The sequence below is a fragment of the Bufo bufo genome, chromosome 10 (assembly GCF_905171765.1).
Source record: "Bufo bufo chromosome 10, aBufBuf1.1, whole genome shotgun sequence".
Taxonomy (NCBI): Eukaryota; Metazoa; Chordata; class Amphibia; order Anura; family Bufonidae; genus Bufo; species Bufo bufo.
The window spans coordinates 8,553,235-8,567,300 of record NC_053398.1 but is presented as its reverse complement, the minus strand read 5'-3'; the positions used below and the strand labels follow the sequence as shown (position 1 = coordinate 8,567,300).

Here is a 14,066-nt window from a genome sequence, read left to right as displayed (position 1 = left end):
CTGTGACTGCAGAGGGTATTCTCACCCCTAGTACTGTGATTACTGAAGGTGTTCTCACCCCCAGTACTCTGACTGCAGAGGGTATTCTCACCCCTAGTACTGTGATTACTGAAGGTGTTCTCCCCCCCAGTACTCTGACTGCAGAGGTTATTCTAAACCCTAGCACTGTGATTACTGAAGGTGTTCTCACCCCCAGTGCTCTGACTGCAGAGGTTATTCTCTCCCCCAGTACTGTGACTGCAGAGGTTATTCTCTCCCCCAGTACTGTGACTGCAGAGGTTATTCTCTCCCCCAGTACTGTGACTGCAGAGGTTATTCTCACCCCCAGTACTGTGACCACAGAGGGTGTTCTCACCCCCAGTACTGTGACTGCAGAGGTTATTCTCACCCCCAGTACTGTGACTACAGAGGTTATTCTCACCCCAGTACTCTGACTACAGAGGTTATTCTCACCCCAGTACTCTGACTGCAGAGGGTGTTATCACCCCTAGTACTGTGATTACTGAAGGTGTTCTCACCCTCAGTACTCTGACTGCAGAGGTTATTCTCACCCCAGTACTCTGACTGCAGAGGGTGTTATCACCCCTAGTACTGTGATTACTGAAGGTGTTCTCACCCCCAGTACTCTGACTGCATAGATTATTCTCACCCCCAGTACTGTGACTGCAGAGGTTATTCTCACCCCCAGTACTGTGACCACAGAGGGTGTTCTCACCCCCAGTACTGTGACCGCAGAGGGTGTTCTCACCCCCAGTACTGTGACCACAGAGGGTGTTCTCACCCCCAGTACTGTGACTGCAGAGGGTGTTCTCACACCTAGTACTTGGGAGGTACTATATCTCCTTATGGAGAGCGCCTTTATCGGCATGATGAGTCTTATAGGCCATACATGCTCCCCTGGAATTCTGGGGAGAGGAAATGCAAATGAGCTCTTAACAAGCTCCGCCTCTAATGCCACCAGATATAAGGCAGCTATCCTATAAGTCAGTGTTCAACCCTTTTAATAGGACTTGAGAAATGACTTGAATAATAAATGAGCCACCTAGTACTGTAATTACTGACGGGGGTCTCACCCCCCACAGTATTTTAACTTCAGAGCAGTGCTTTAAGTGGGCCAAAAGAGGTGCCGGTACTCTATTAGGCGCCGGTGCTCCCCCCCCCTGCACATCAGACCCCCCCATCACACACATATATATTAGTTCCTCTATGTACCAGTACAGTACCCCCCCCACCACCGCACATTCGTTCATGTGCGGTGGTGGTGGGGGGGGGGGGGTACTGGTACATAGAGGAACTAATATATATGTGTGTGATGGGGGGGTCTGATGTGCAGGGGGGTACTGGTACAGAGAGGCACTAATGTGTGGTGGTGGTGGGGGGGGGGGGGGTACTGGTAAAGAGAGGAACTAATGTGTGTGATGAGGGGGGGGGGGGGGCTGATGTGCAGGGGGGTACTGGTACAGAGAGGAACGAATGTGCGGTGGTGGGGGGGGGGTCCTGGTACATAGAGGAACTAATATATATGTGTGTGATGGGGGGGGTCTGATGTGCAGGGGCCCCCTACACATCAGACCCACCCATCAGACACATATATATTAGTTCCTCTATGTACCAGTACCCCCCCCCCCCCCACCACCGCACATTCGTTCCTCTCTGTACCAGTACCCCCCTGCACATCAGACCCCCCCCCCCCTCATCACACACATTAATTCCTCTCTGTACCAGTACCCCCCTGCCAGGGGGGGGGGGGTGGGTACTGGTACAGAGAGGAACTAATGTGTGTGGGGGGAGGGGGGGTGCCTGTCACTCACCAGTACTCTTCAGAAGTTGGATTCCAAAGCAAAGTCGATGTTCTTTGCTGCACCGTCCGACTCCTGACTCCAAGGAGGACCAGTCACTGGTCGCCGCACTGATCGCTCCTCAGTCACAGGCGCGCGGGAAGGAGTTGACGTCACCTAACGTGAGGTCAACTCCCTGCCTGCGCCAGCCTGAGCCGTACTCTGCAACGACCCGCCCCCCTCCACTAGCTGCCCAGCCAACGACATTAGGGAGGAGATACTGCCAGCTCTCCGCTGCGCTCCGGTACCGGAAACCCACGTACTGGGCGCACGGAGAGGTGCTGGTACTCTCCAGGGCAATTTTTGGAAGTGGCGGTACTGAGTACCGCCGCGTTCCGGCCCACTTCAAGCACTGCTTCAGAGGGTGTCCTCCGCTCTTAAAAATCTTATTACTGTGACTGCAGAGGGTGTTCTCACTCCCACTATTCTGAGATGGATAGATAGATTTTAGATAGAAGACACATATTAGATGGACAGATGTTAGAAAGATACATGATGGATATGAGATAGATAGATAGATAGATAGATAGATAGATACATGATGGATATGAGATAGATACATGATAGATATGAGATAGATAGATAGATGGATATATAATGGATTTGGTTAGACACATCGGAGCAGATCACTGATGAAGTTGTCACTTCTTAATATTATCTTCCAGAAAACCTTTAATAGTCCAGAATACAAGCGCCGATCGGCTATGTAGCCCGGACGCCTGTATGGAGGGTGGAGATCCTGCAAAGAGCATCAACTACAATACCCCTGTAAATCCAGCGACCTTTGCCGGTCAGCATGTAATAGGATCTGTCCGGGGGCTCATGATGTATCTGCTGTACAGTATAAATAACGGATAGGAGCAGATACGTACAGCGTTCTCTCTCGCCCCTTATGGTATACTCTGGGCATTCTGGATGGCCGCTGATCGGAGGCTTATTTGTTTTCATGTGGGGGCAGAAGAGGGTAATAACCAGATGAATCCCCCCCTAATGTGCAGACAGTGCTGCCTCGCCGAGTCCTGGCGGCCCAGAGCTGATAAGGACGAGGTGAGGGGGATCTTTTTCAGGGGCACATTCCCTCCAGCTCTGGAGCCAGTCGAGCTGCCGGATCCATCAGTCATTCAATATCTACATGACACTGATTAATTGTCGCGATCAGGCCGCGTGTTACGAGGCTCCGGGCTCAGCTCAGCGGCCAGGAGAAGACTCCACAAAGCAGATTGAAGGTTTAGCTGCCGCTTCCAGCCAGCAAATTATACATTGATTACCTCTCTCCGGTAAAGCTCTGCGACTGACACCAGAGATTTAAAGGGACATGGAAAGGATTGACGGTGAATGAAGAATTTTCTGGAAAACTATTCCACTTCGGGGCTGAAGGATTCCTCTGCAGGGACCTTCATTACGTTTGTATCATAACATACCCGGGTAAAAGCTCAAACCGCGCCAAAATCTATCTGGGTCCTATAAGCCAACAACATCATAAACCCATAATTGGAGGATCAGACTACACATAGGGTGTGTTTGTAGTCTGTTACCATGGAGACATGTAGTAGCTGTAGACACAATATTGTGGGAGATTTATAAACAAGACTGGAAAGTTGCTGTTTTTTTTTTATTTTAGATTCATGGCTGCTCGGAAAAGGAGGTTGCAAAAGTATTTACACCCTTGTCTAGTTTTCATTAGTGTATCTTTCCTAGATGGTCGGCACGTGCTGTCGTGGCATTGGGTCGTGTGGTTGGATTTACAGGTCCCTCCTTTCTCTCTGCAGGTAAAACTCTGGACGGCAAGATAACCGTGCGCAAGAACAGGAAGGACCCCCGCTCTCTCCTTATAACCCTGTCTGTAGCTAGCATCACCCAGACCTACACTCTGCAGTAATGGAGGGGGTCACTGTGGGGGCATTCAGCACTTCTTCTTTTTCTATCCTTTGGAATAAAGTCATTTAAAAAATAAAAATAAAAAAAGTTACTTGCGGTTGTCGACTGCAGTCCGTCTCAGAATTTGGGACTGATACACGGCGCAGGCAGACATTGTGTAAGAGACCACTGACTGATTTCATGGCTTGTGTTTTCATCTATTTATCTGACCGCTCGGCAAAAGGTTTCAAGGTTTGGCTTCATGTTTTTATTGCCATTTGAGTACAAAATCATTGATCCCAAATTCACGCTCTTAAAGAAGACCTCTCGCCTCTCCTGACATGTAATACCAATTCTGGAACGTCTATTCTCATGACTCTGTGTTGTACCAGTCCATTGTGATTTCCACTAAAACTTATGAATGAATTGCCAGCAGTTTGTAGTAAAGGTACAGATGGGTGTTACCCGTTGGGGGGTTGTTCCTGCACAGTGTGACCGCAGCAGCACTGATTGGACAGTCGCACACACACTTGCTACTGGTAAGGCTTCGTTCACATCAGCATTCAGCCTTTCCATTTTCCTGCTCCATTATAGGAGACGGATTCAGAAGATAACAGAGCTGAACGGAACCTAAGGACCCCATAGACTATAATGGGGTCCGTTAGGTTTCCGCTCAGAGGAAGACTTTTGAAGTCCTGCGCGCACTACTTTTGTCTCCGCTTCAGAAATCCCGGACCCGTAGGCTCAGTTATGTGCCGAATCTGTCCTTTGCGTTCTCCTGCTCCTAGAACGGAAAGGCTGAACGCTGATGTGAACGCAGCCTAACGCCCAGCAGGACCTTTACTGCAGACTGCTGGCAATTTATTTGTAAGCTTCTAGCAGGAATACTTGGAAATAAAGAAAATAAACCAAGGCTTCCAGCAAAAGCGATGACCTTTATTCTTCCAGCGGTAAATCCAGTAAACACGATGCACACGCAACGTCTACGCGTTTCGGATCATGGATTCAATCAGGAAATATCACCCTCCTAGCTACTTCATGCCATCCCACCCATGTTATCAATAATATTCCTAGAGGGGAAATGGTCAGGGCTAGACGCTACTGCTCCGACCACCTCTGACGTGATAAGTGAGAGGTTACGGACACGCGACTGTGATAAAAGTCATTGGATAGAAAAAAAAACTAGTGCTCCCTAAAAAAGACAAACAAAATAAAAGTAAAAATAGTAACATTTTATCTAAAACTGACTTTTACAACTAATTACAGCAAGGAATATGATGAAATATGTAACAATTACGATGATTGTAATATTGTGGCGACGGCTTTAGATGCACGGAGAGCCCCTACTTTACAACACAAAATCAGTCCCAGTCCCTTCTGTGATGGTGCCATTTCTAAACCACTTTGGTTACGCTACAGGTGTGGCCACAGAAGATGCATCTGTTGTGATTTATATGGATGTCACTCAGGTGGTTACCTCCACGGCGACAATCTAAAACTATATCTAAACTGCAATACAGACGTTGCGGTTTATATAATAACCTGCAGAGACCGTCTGTTGCAATATGTGGGATGCACGACAAAAGAAATTAAAACAGGAATACGTAAACGCCTATCTGACATCCCGCATTATAAAACTCGGAAGGTGTCGGCAGCAAGTTTACATTTTACATTTGGTCACAAGGGAGACATCTCTGCTTTTTTTTTTTTTTTTTTTTTTTTTCAGTGCAAGGTGTATAAAGGGGTCACAGCCCCAATCAGGGGAGGCGATCACAAATACAAACTCCTTGGATGTTTCAGCTGGGTACTTGTTTTCCCACCGGCCTGAATAATGCTACTTTCACACTAGCGTTGTTGCCAGCACTGCCTGCCGGATCCGGAAATCCGTATGCAAATGGATATCTTTTTTTTTTTTTTCGGATTCGGATCCGTTAGACTTATTCATTGAAATACCGGATCTGTCTTTCCGGTATCATCCGGAATAACGGATCCGGTATTTAGTTTTATCAAAGCTAGAAAGAACTGCCGGAAAACCGGCGATGCAGCATTTTTCGGAACACTTGGTGCTGCATTCGGCATTATTACATTTCAATGTAATAGTGCGGTAGTGTTCTGGAATTTTGACCGAAAAAAATACAGCAGCATGCTGCGGTATTTTGTCCGGTCAAGTACCGTACAAAGGACGGAAGACGTCCTGATGCCTACTGAACGGATTGCTTTCCATTCAGAATGCATTAGGACAAAACTGATGCGTTTTTTTTTCCCAGTATTGAGACCCTTTACTGGATTTCAATACTGGAAAAGAATAACGCTAGTGTGAAAGTGCCCTAAGAAGTATCATCTTATTTTACAATATTTCTGATTTATATATACATATTTTTTTTTTCTTTGTGTGTTTGTAATGTTGATTTTTATTTTTCTCTTTGTATATTGCCCAAACACTACCACCAGGTGTCATGTGATATCTTGAGTCTGAATCTGATTGGTGGGAATTCGCCATTTTACTGTGGCGAATATTCAACAACTGTGTCATGATTAAGGATCTTAAATCCATGATCTGAAACGCGTAGACATTGCATGTGCTGGATTTTACCGCTGGGAGAATAAAGGTCATTGCTTTTACTGGAAGCTGGATTTGTTGCCTTGTATGCCTAGTCCCGGGCATTTCCGTGCTTCCTGGGCGATTTAGCAGGTGAGCACTGTTGAATCTTATTGGACTGTGTTCTAGTAGGAATAATACAAGAATGGCACAACACAGAGTTAGGTCTCGTGCACAAGACCGTACGTATTTTGTGATCAGCAAAAAATACGGATGACGTCTGTGTGCATTCAGTATTTTGCGGGATGGAACAGCCGGCCCCTAATAGAACAGTTCTATCCTTGTCTGTAATGCGGACAATAATAGGACATGTTCTGTTCTTTTGCGGAACGGACATAGGGAAACGTAATGCACACGGAGTAACTTCCGTTTTTTTTGAATGGGTCCGCAGAAAAAAACGCAACGGATACGGAAAGAAAATACGTTTGTGTACAAGAAGCCTCATACGAATAGATACTCCAGAATTATTGCATAGGGAATACCAGCAGTTACTGAAACTGACCTGTCAGGAGGGGTGGTAGGTCCTCTTTAAAGGGAATGTGTGATCAGAAGGGGACCAATTGTTTTTAATTAATATTTTATGTTACAAATATTGTTTAAAGCGGTTGTCCAGTTTTACAGTTACCCCCTGGGACGGAGCAGTTGTAGTTCCACTGCCCATCTGCTGCAGTGTCGACAGTGTGCGGGGAAACCGCGAAGAGAAGGCAGCCCTGACACCAGTGCCGCTGATTGGTAAGAGGGGGAGTGGTTCCAGAAGTCGGACCCCCGATCACCCATCCTGAGGACCATATTGTTGATTTTCATTTTCCACGTTACTATATTTAAAAAAAAATCCTGAAATCTTGCAGTTTTCACTTTGTGTCTAACATTAGGCTGATACTTCCTATTCTGTAGAGATCACTCCTCAGCAGTCATCTCATTACCATAACAGGCAGGATTACCACGACAGGTATCACCTATATAGAGAGAGCACAGGATCCACCCTTCACAGTAGATGATTTCAAAGCTCACCGCCTCCCCCTCCCTGCACAATGACCTCATTGCAGCTTACACAGCATGCCCACAACTCTTCCATTGAAGTCATTTGTAGAGTCCGCGTGGCTGCTGTAAAATAAATCTCTGAATACGGTTCGCTCAGGCGTTTGACCCTAAGACCCTTCTGTGCAGGATGCAGGGGCAGCCAGTCGTATAGCAGATGGGAATTTCTGTGACCACTTTTAGTACATGCAGAGAAGGTGGTCACCCAGACAGGAGAACGAGCCTCAGCCTAAGGCCTCATGCACACGACCGTATGTATTTTGCGATCCGCTAAAAATACGGATGATGTCCGTGTGCATTCCGTATTTTGCGGAACGGAACAGCTGGCCCCTAATAGAACAGTATTATCCTTGTCCGTAATGTGGATAATAATAATAGGGCATCTTATATTTTTTTGCGGAATGGACATACGGAAACGGAATGCACACAGAGTAAGGGTCCATTCACACATCCGCAATTCCATATGCAATCCCATACATTTTGCGGACCTGCACTTCCGGGTCCTCAATTCCGATCCTGAAAAAAATAGAACATGTCCTATTCTTGTCTGCAATAGCGGACAAGAATAGGCATATTCTCTTAGTGCCGGCAATGTGCGGTCCGCAAAATGCGGAACGCACATTGCCGCTGTCAGTGTTTTGCGGATCCGTGGATCTGCAAAACACACACGGATGTGTGAATGGACCCTAACTTTTATTTTGCGGACCCATTGAAATGAATAGTTCCGAATACGTTCCGCAAAAAAAACAGGACGGACACGGAAAGAAAATACGTTCGTGTGCATGAGCCCTAAGGCAGGGGATAACCGTGGTCAGCACTGTACCTGGCAGCGGAGTTCCCCCTGTAAATGACTATTGCTCAGGCCGTGTGGATATTGAACACAATACATGTATGTTCCCGGCGCGCTCCCATCATTAGAGCCGCCTTCTTGTGTTCGTTAGCGCGCAGTTCGTGCTTGTCTGACTCTCGCCGATCTCCTGCTGAGACCCAAACTGGATTTCCTGCTCGTCACCCGAGGCCTTCATTATTATGCAATGTAATTAGTGTGTTCTTTCATAAATTGCAGACTTCCCGTTTGCTTCTGCCAGTGAGGGGTCTGGTCCTGAGACAAAACATCTCCCGGGGATCTCTGCATTGTTCAGACAGTCGCAGTGTATTCCAGTGTCAATTGTATCCAATACATGGGAAATATCCCAACTGTGGCCATTTCTATATACTACATGTTACTGCTGCCTACTTAAAGGGAATGTGTCTTCAGACAATGACCTATTGTTTGTCACATTTTTATATTAAACTTGTTTTTAAACAATTTTTTATGGTTTTATTTTTAATTTTCCATGTCACTATCTATATTTAAACAAAAAATATAAATTCCTGCAGTTTTTGCACTGGCCGCTTCCTATTCTTCACAGATCACTTTACTGCGGTAATCTCCCTACCATTACAGCCCCGTTATTGTGTATAGATAAGACTACACGATAAGACGATGCACAGTAGGTGATATCACAGCTTATCTGCTCCCTCCTGACCTCTACACAGAGCCTAGAAAACTCTCCCATAGAAGTCAGTGAGATCCCCTCCTCACCATTGTGTCTGCTGCCCTAAAGCAATTTTCTAAATGCTTTGTAACTGCTGTTAAGAAGAGCTCAGGCAAGATGGCCGCCCCCATAATCATGTTCAGGAAAAAGAATAAAAACTGCAATCCAAAAATTTTAAAAGGTTAGTAAAAAAAAAAAAAAAAAAAAGGATGCGTGTTGCTCTCAGGGTTTAACTGGCAGATAAAATTTTTGGTGACACATTTCCTTTAACAGTTACAGCAGTGTTAAAAATAAAATAGCCGTCCAGCATCAATAACCTGATTGTGGTAGTAGTGACGTTTCTACATAGCAAATGATTTGCTTGGGAGTGCATCAGAGTAAGGCTAGGGATACAGGGCGACACTGGTCGCGGCCAGGATTCCATAGAAATGAATGGGATCGCAGCGCAAGTCACAAAAAAATCTAACACTGCTGAATTTGCTACTTGCACTGACCAGTGTCGCCATGTATCCCTAGCCTTATAGAAAAAAAAAACAGACCCAACAATTAGGACGTGCATACCGCTCATTCTCAGTAATTGAATCATTAATTGAAAGGGGCGTGCGCAAAATAATAGCAGTGAGGAGTTAAATTCATTCATAAAGTCATTCATTCTGTGGAATAACAGGTGTTAATTTTTGCCCTTATTTAAAGGGCGTCTGTCAGCAGTTTTGTCCCTATGACACCGGCTGACCTGTTACATGTGCACTTGGCAGCTGAAGGCATCCGTGTTGGTCCTATGTTCATATGTGTCCACATTGCTGAGAAAAATTATGTTTTAAGATATGCAAATGAGCTTCTAGGAGCAACAGGGGCGTTACCATTACACCTAGAGGTTCAGCTGTCATGCCCTCTCCACTTTGATTGACAGGACCAGGTGTGATGACGTTCACATTGCCTGGCCCTGTTAAAGTGGAGTGCGCACAGCAGTTGCAGAGAGAGCAGAGCCTCTAGGAGTAACGGCAACGCCCCTGTTGCTCCTAGAGTCCTGTTTCCATATATTAAAACTTTATTTTCCTCAGCAATGTGGGCACATATGGACACGGGACCAACACGGATGCCTTCAGCTGCCAAGTGCACATGCAGCAGGTCAGCCGGTGTCATAGGGACACATCTGCTGACAGAGGCCCTTTAAAGCAGAAGGATGGCAAATGCTGCACATGTTAGTTATAGTGCATTTCCTTCTGAAATATTGGGGAAAATGGGTTGTTCAAGACATTGTTCTGATGAAGAACATACTTTGATTGAAATGTTGATTGGAGAGGGAAAAAACACATAGAGAAGTGCAGCAAGTAATAAAATGATCTCAAATGCCTTGAAGTGGCAACGAAAACCTGAAAGAATTGGAAGGAAACGGGGAACTACTGTTCGAATGGATCCAAGAATAGCCAAAATGGCAAAGTATCAGCCAACGACCACCTCCAGAAAGATGAAAGAAGATCTGAAGTCACCAGTGAGCGCTGCTACAATCAGAAGATGATGAAGTGAAGCCAAGTTACCAGCAAAGTCCTGAAGAGGTTAAAATTTGCCAAGGAACACATTGAACGGCCAGAAGAGAAATGGAGCAACATTCTGGGGACTGATAAAAGCATGCTTGTTCCTTTCGGTCCGGTGGCCGCAGACAGTATGTCTAACGCCCCCGGAGCGCTGAATTCAAGCCACAGTGCTCTGCGAAGACAGTAAAGCATGGTGGGGCAGGTGTTGGACCTATTTATCACACACCAGGGATCTGGGTGAATAGATCGGAATATCGGCGGAGATCGTGTCGCCCTATGCCGAAGAAGAAGTGCCCTTGAACACCACAATGACACAAAACACCAGTAAGTGAACATCTTGCTTACCGATGCACAGGATTGAGGTAATGGAGGGGTCAACCGCCCGACCTCAATCACATAGAGAACTTGTGTAGTCCAATCGTCCTGGACGTGAATATCTCTTCAGAGGTCGGACGACTCCATGTAACACAGAAGTCATTCAGTTCTCAGAAACAATGGCGCCGCCGCCACTAAGTGTTCGTTCAGTCACTCAAAGGAAAGTGAAACCTCAAACCTTTTCAGTTTATACATTTTTGAGTTTTTTTAAAGAATACTCCCGGAGCTGCTATTTTCTTTTAGAACAGCCGAATATTCCTTTTTCTTTACTTTCTATGAAGGATTAACACGAACTGGAGAAATTCTGCTCTTGTTCTGGTTTGAAATTGAATGTGTCGGATTTTCATTTATGGAATAAGTTATTATAATGAATTAGCAATTTATTTGCTTTTTTAAACTCTCTGTAACCATTATTGGTGCTGAGGCGACCTTCACACTAGCGTTCAGAGATACAGCGCGCTGTTTGGCAGGTAACAGCCTCCCAGATCTCTATGGATCCGCTTTGCTGGACGCTGCCACCCTTAAAATGCCTCCCTATACACCCGGGCCGCTCACACAGGTTGTACTTGCCTGGCTCCCTGTCACCCGCATCACTTTTGATGCCCGCACGGCCACCGCGCAGATGAAAATATCCGGCGTTGGGGGAGGGGCAGCCAATAGCAGGCCCTGATGGGAAGGGGCCTCCCTAGGATCGCGGGTGACGCTTGGGAGGCTCGTTCCCGTCGCGGCCTGCTATTGGCTGCCCCCTCCCCCCCAACGCTAGATGTTTTGATTCGCGCAGTGGCGAGATGCAGCAGTGGCTGTGCGGGCATCAGAAGTGACACAGGTGCTGGGGAGCAGGGTAAGTGCAACCTGTGTGAGGGGCCCGGATGTAATGGACCCACTACTTTCAAAGAAATACGCAAAGTAATTTGTCACAAAGCGAATTTTTTTGTAAAATTTGGCGAAGCAGCTGAGCTGTATTTTAGAATACTTCACTCATCGCTAATTCTGGCAGCGACTTATCTCCCCCAGCTCCTAAGGAAGAACGTGCACTTTTGGACAGGGAATCCACCATGTCACTGGCAAGTTGATACCTCAGCAACGTGTGTGACTAGTGGGGAAGATGAAGGCTGAAGTCATATAAAGATATAAGGAGTCTCCGTGGAAAACTAATGGGCACCATGATGGAACCTGAAAAACCCAATGGGATCCGTAGGGTTCCAGCAACGTCCCTTGCTTTCACAGTGCAGACGTGAACAGAGAACTGGTGACACCGTGAGATCGGGCCGCACATTTATAATGCATTTAGCTATACGTCCGATCCTGTCGTTTGGGCCATTATACTGGGTCAGACCTGCAGCTGCCTGGCATTGATATGGATTGTGAGAATCTGCTGATGCAAACGAACGCAAAACTCCGGTGACAGAAGCAGAAAAGCCGAGTGACAGTGAAGTATCAGGACGATTAACACTCGGCAGCAATTAAGAATCTAATCAATTAGCAGCTGCCAGAACTGGTTTCTTCTCTGTAAGTGAGGGGAAGTTAAAAAAGTTTCTGCCCAATGTCATCAAAGTGAATGACACAGAATATGAAGAGCAACAAAGTAACATCCATAAATGGAGAATGTGTCACCACTGGAATTTATAGCAAGAAGGTATTGTGGTAGTTGTATTCCTGCACATAGCAGTATTATAGTAGTTATATACTTGTACATAGGAGCAGTATTATAGTAGTTATATTCTTGTACATAGGAGGCAGTATTATAGTAGTTATATTCTTGTACATAGGAGGCAGTATTATAGTAGTTATATTCTTGTATATAGGAGCAGTATTATAGTAGTTATATTCCTGTACATAGGAGCAGTATTATAGTAGTTATATTCTTGTATATAGGAGGCAGTATTATAGTAGTTATATTCTTGTACATAGGAGGCAGTATTATAGTAGTTATATTCTTGTACATAGGAGCAGTATTATAGTAGTTATATTCTTGTACATAGGAGCAGTATTATAGTAGTTATATTCTTGTACATAGGAGCAGTATTATAGTAGTTATATTCTTGTACATAGGAGCAGTATTATAGTAGTTATATTCTTGTACATAGGAGGCAGTATTATAGTAGTTCTATTCTTGTACATAGGAGCAGTATTATAGTAGTTATATTCTTGTACATAGGAGCAGTATTATAGTAGTTATATTCTTGTACATAGGAGGCAGTATTATAGTAGTTATATTCTTGTACATAGGAGGCAGTATTATAGTAGATATATTCTTGTACATAGGAGGCAGTATTATAGTAGTTATATTCTTGTACATAGGAGCAGTATTATAGTAGTTATATTCTTGTACATAGGGGCAGTATTATAGTAGTTATATTCTTGTACATAGGAGGCAGTATTATAGTAGTTATATTCTTGTACATAGGAGCAGTATTATAGTAGTTATATTCTTGTACATAGGAGGCATTATTATAGTAGTTATATTCTTGTACATAGGGGCAGTATTATAGTAGTTATATTCTTATACATAGGAGCAGTATTATAGTAGTTATATTCTTGTACATAGGAGCAGTATTATAGTAGTTATATTCTTGTACATAGGAGCAGTATTATAGTAGTTATATTCTTGTATATAGTAAGCTGTATTATAGTAGTTATATTCTTGTATATAGGAGGCAGTATTATAATAGTTATATTCTTGTACATAGGAGCAGTATTATAGTAGTTATATTCTTGTACATAGGAGTAGTATTATAGTAGTTATATTCTTGTATATAGGAAGCAGTATTATAGTAGTTAAATTCTTGTATATAGGAGGCAGTATTATAGTAGTTATATTCTTGTACATAGGAGGCAGTATTATAGTAGTTATATTCTTGTACATAGGAGCAGTATTATAGTAGTTATATTCTTGTAGATGGGAGCAGTATTATAGTAGTTATATTCTTGTACATAGGAGGCAGTATTATAGTAGTTATATTCTTGTACATAGGAAGCAGTATTATAGTAGTTATATTCTTGTACATAGGAGGCGGTATTATAGTAGTTATATTCCTGTACATAGGAGCAGTATTATAGTAGTTATATTCTTGTACATAGGAGGCAGTATTATAGTAGTTATATTCTTGTACATAGGAGCAGTATTATAGTAGTTATATTCTTGTACATAGGAGCAGTATTATAGTAGTTATATTCTTGTACATAGGAGGCAGTATTATAGTAGTTATATTCTTGTACATAGGAGGCAGTATTATAGTAGTTATATTCTTGTACATAGGAGCAGTATTATAGTAGTTATATTCTT

General features: G+C 44.2%; 1 protein-coding gene across 1 annotated transcript in view; it reads left to right on the top strand.

Annotated features, from left to right (window-relative positions):
• The window catches only part of PRMT3 (protein arginine methyltransferase 3), an 81,058-nt gene extending 76,844 nt beyond the window's left edge, over positions 1–4,214 (top strand). The window contains exon 16 of the mRNA XM_040409755.1: positions 3,608–4,214. Within this exon, the coding sequence (XP_040265689.1) occupies positions 3,608–3,717 (110 nt within the window). The 3' untranslated portion in view covers positions 3,718–4,214. The remainder of the gene's footprint in view (positions 1–3,607) is intronic.
• Positions 4,215–14,066: the final 9,852 nt, after the last annotated feature.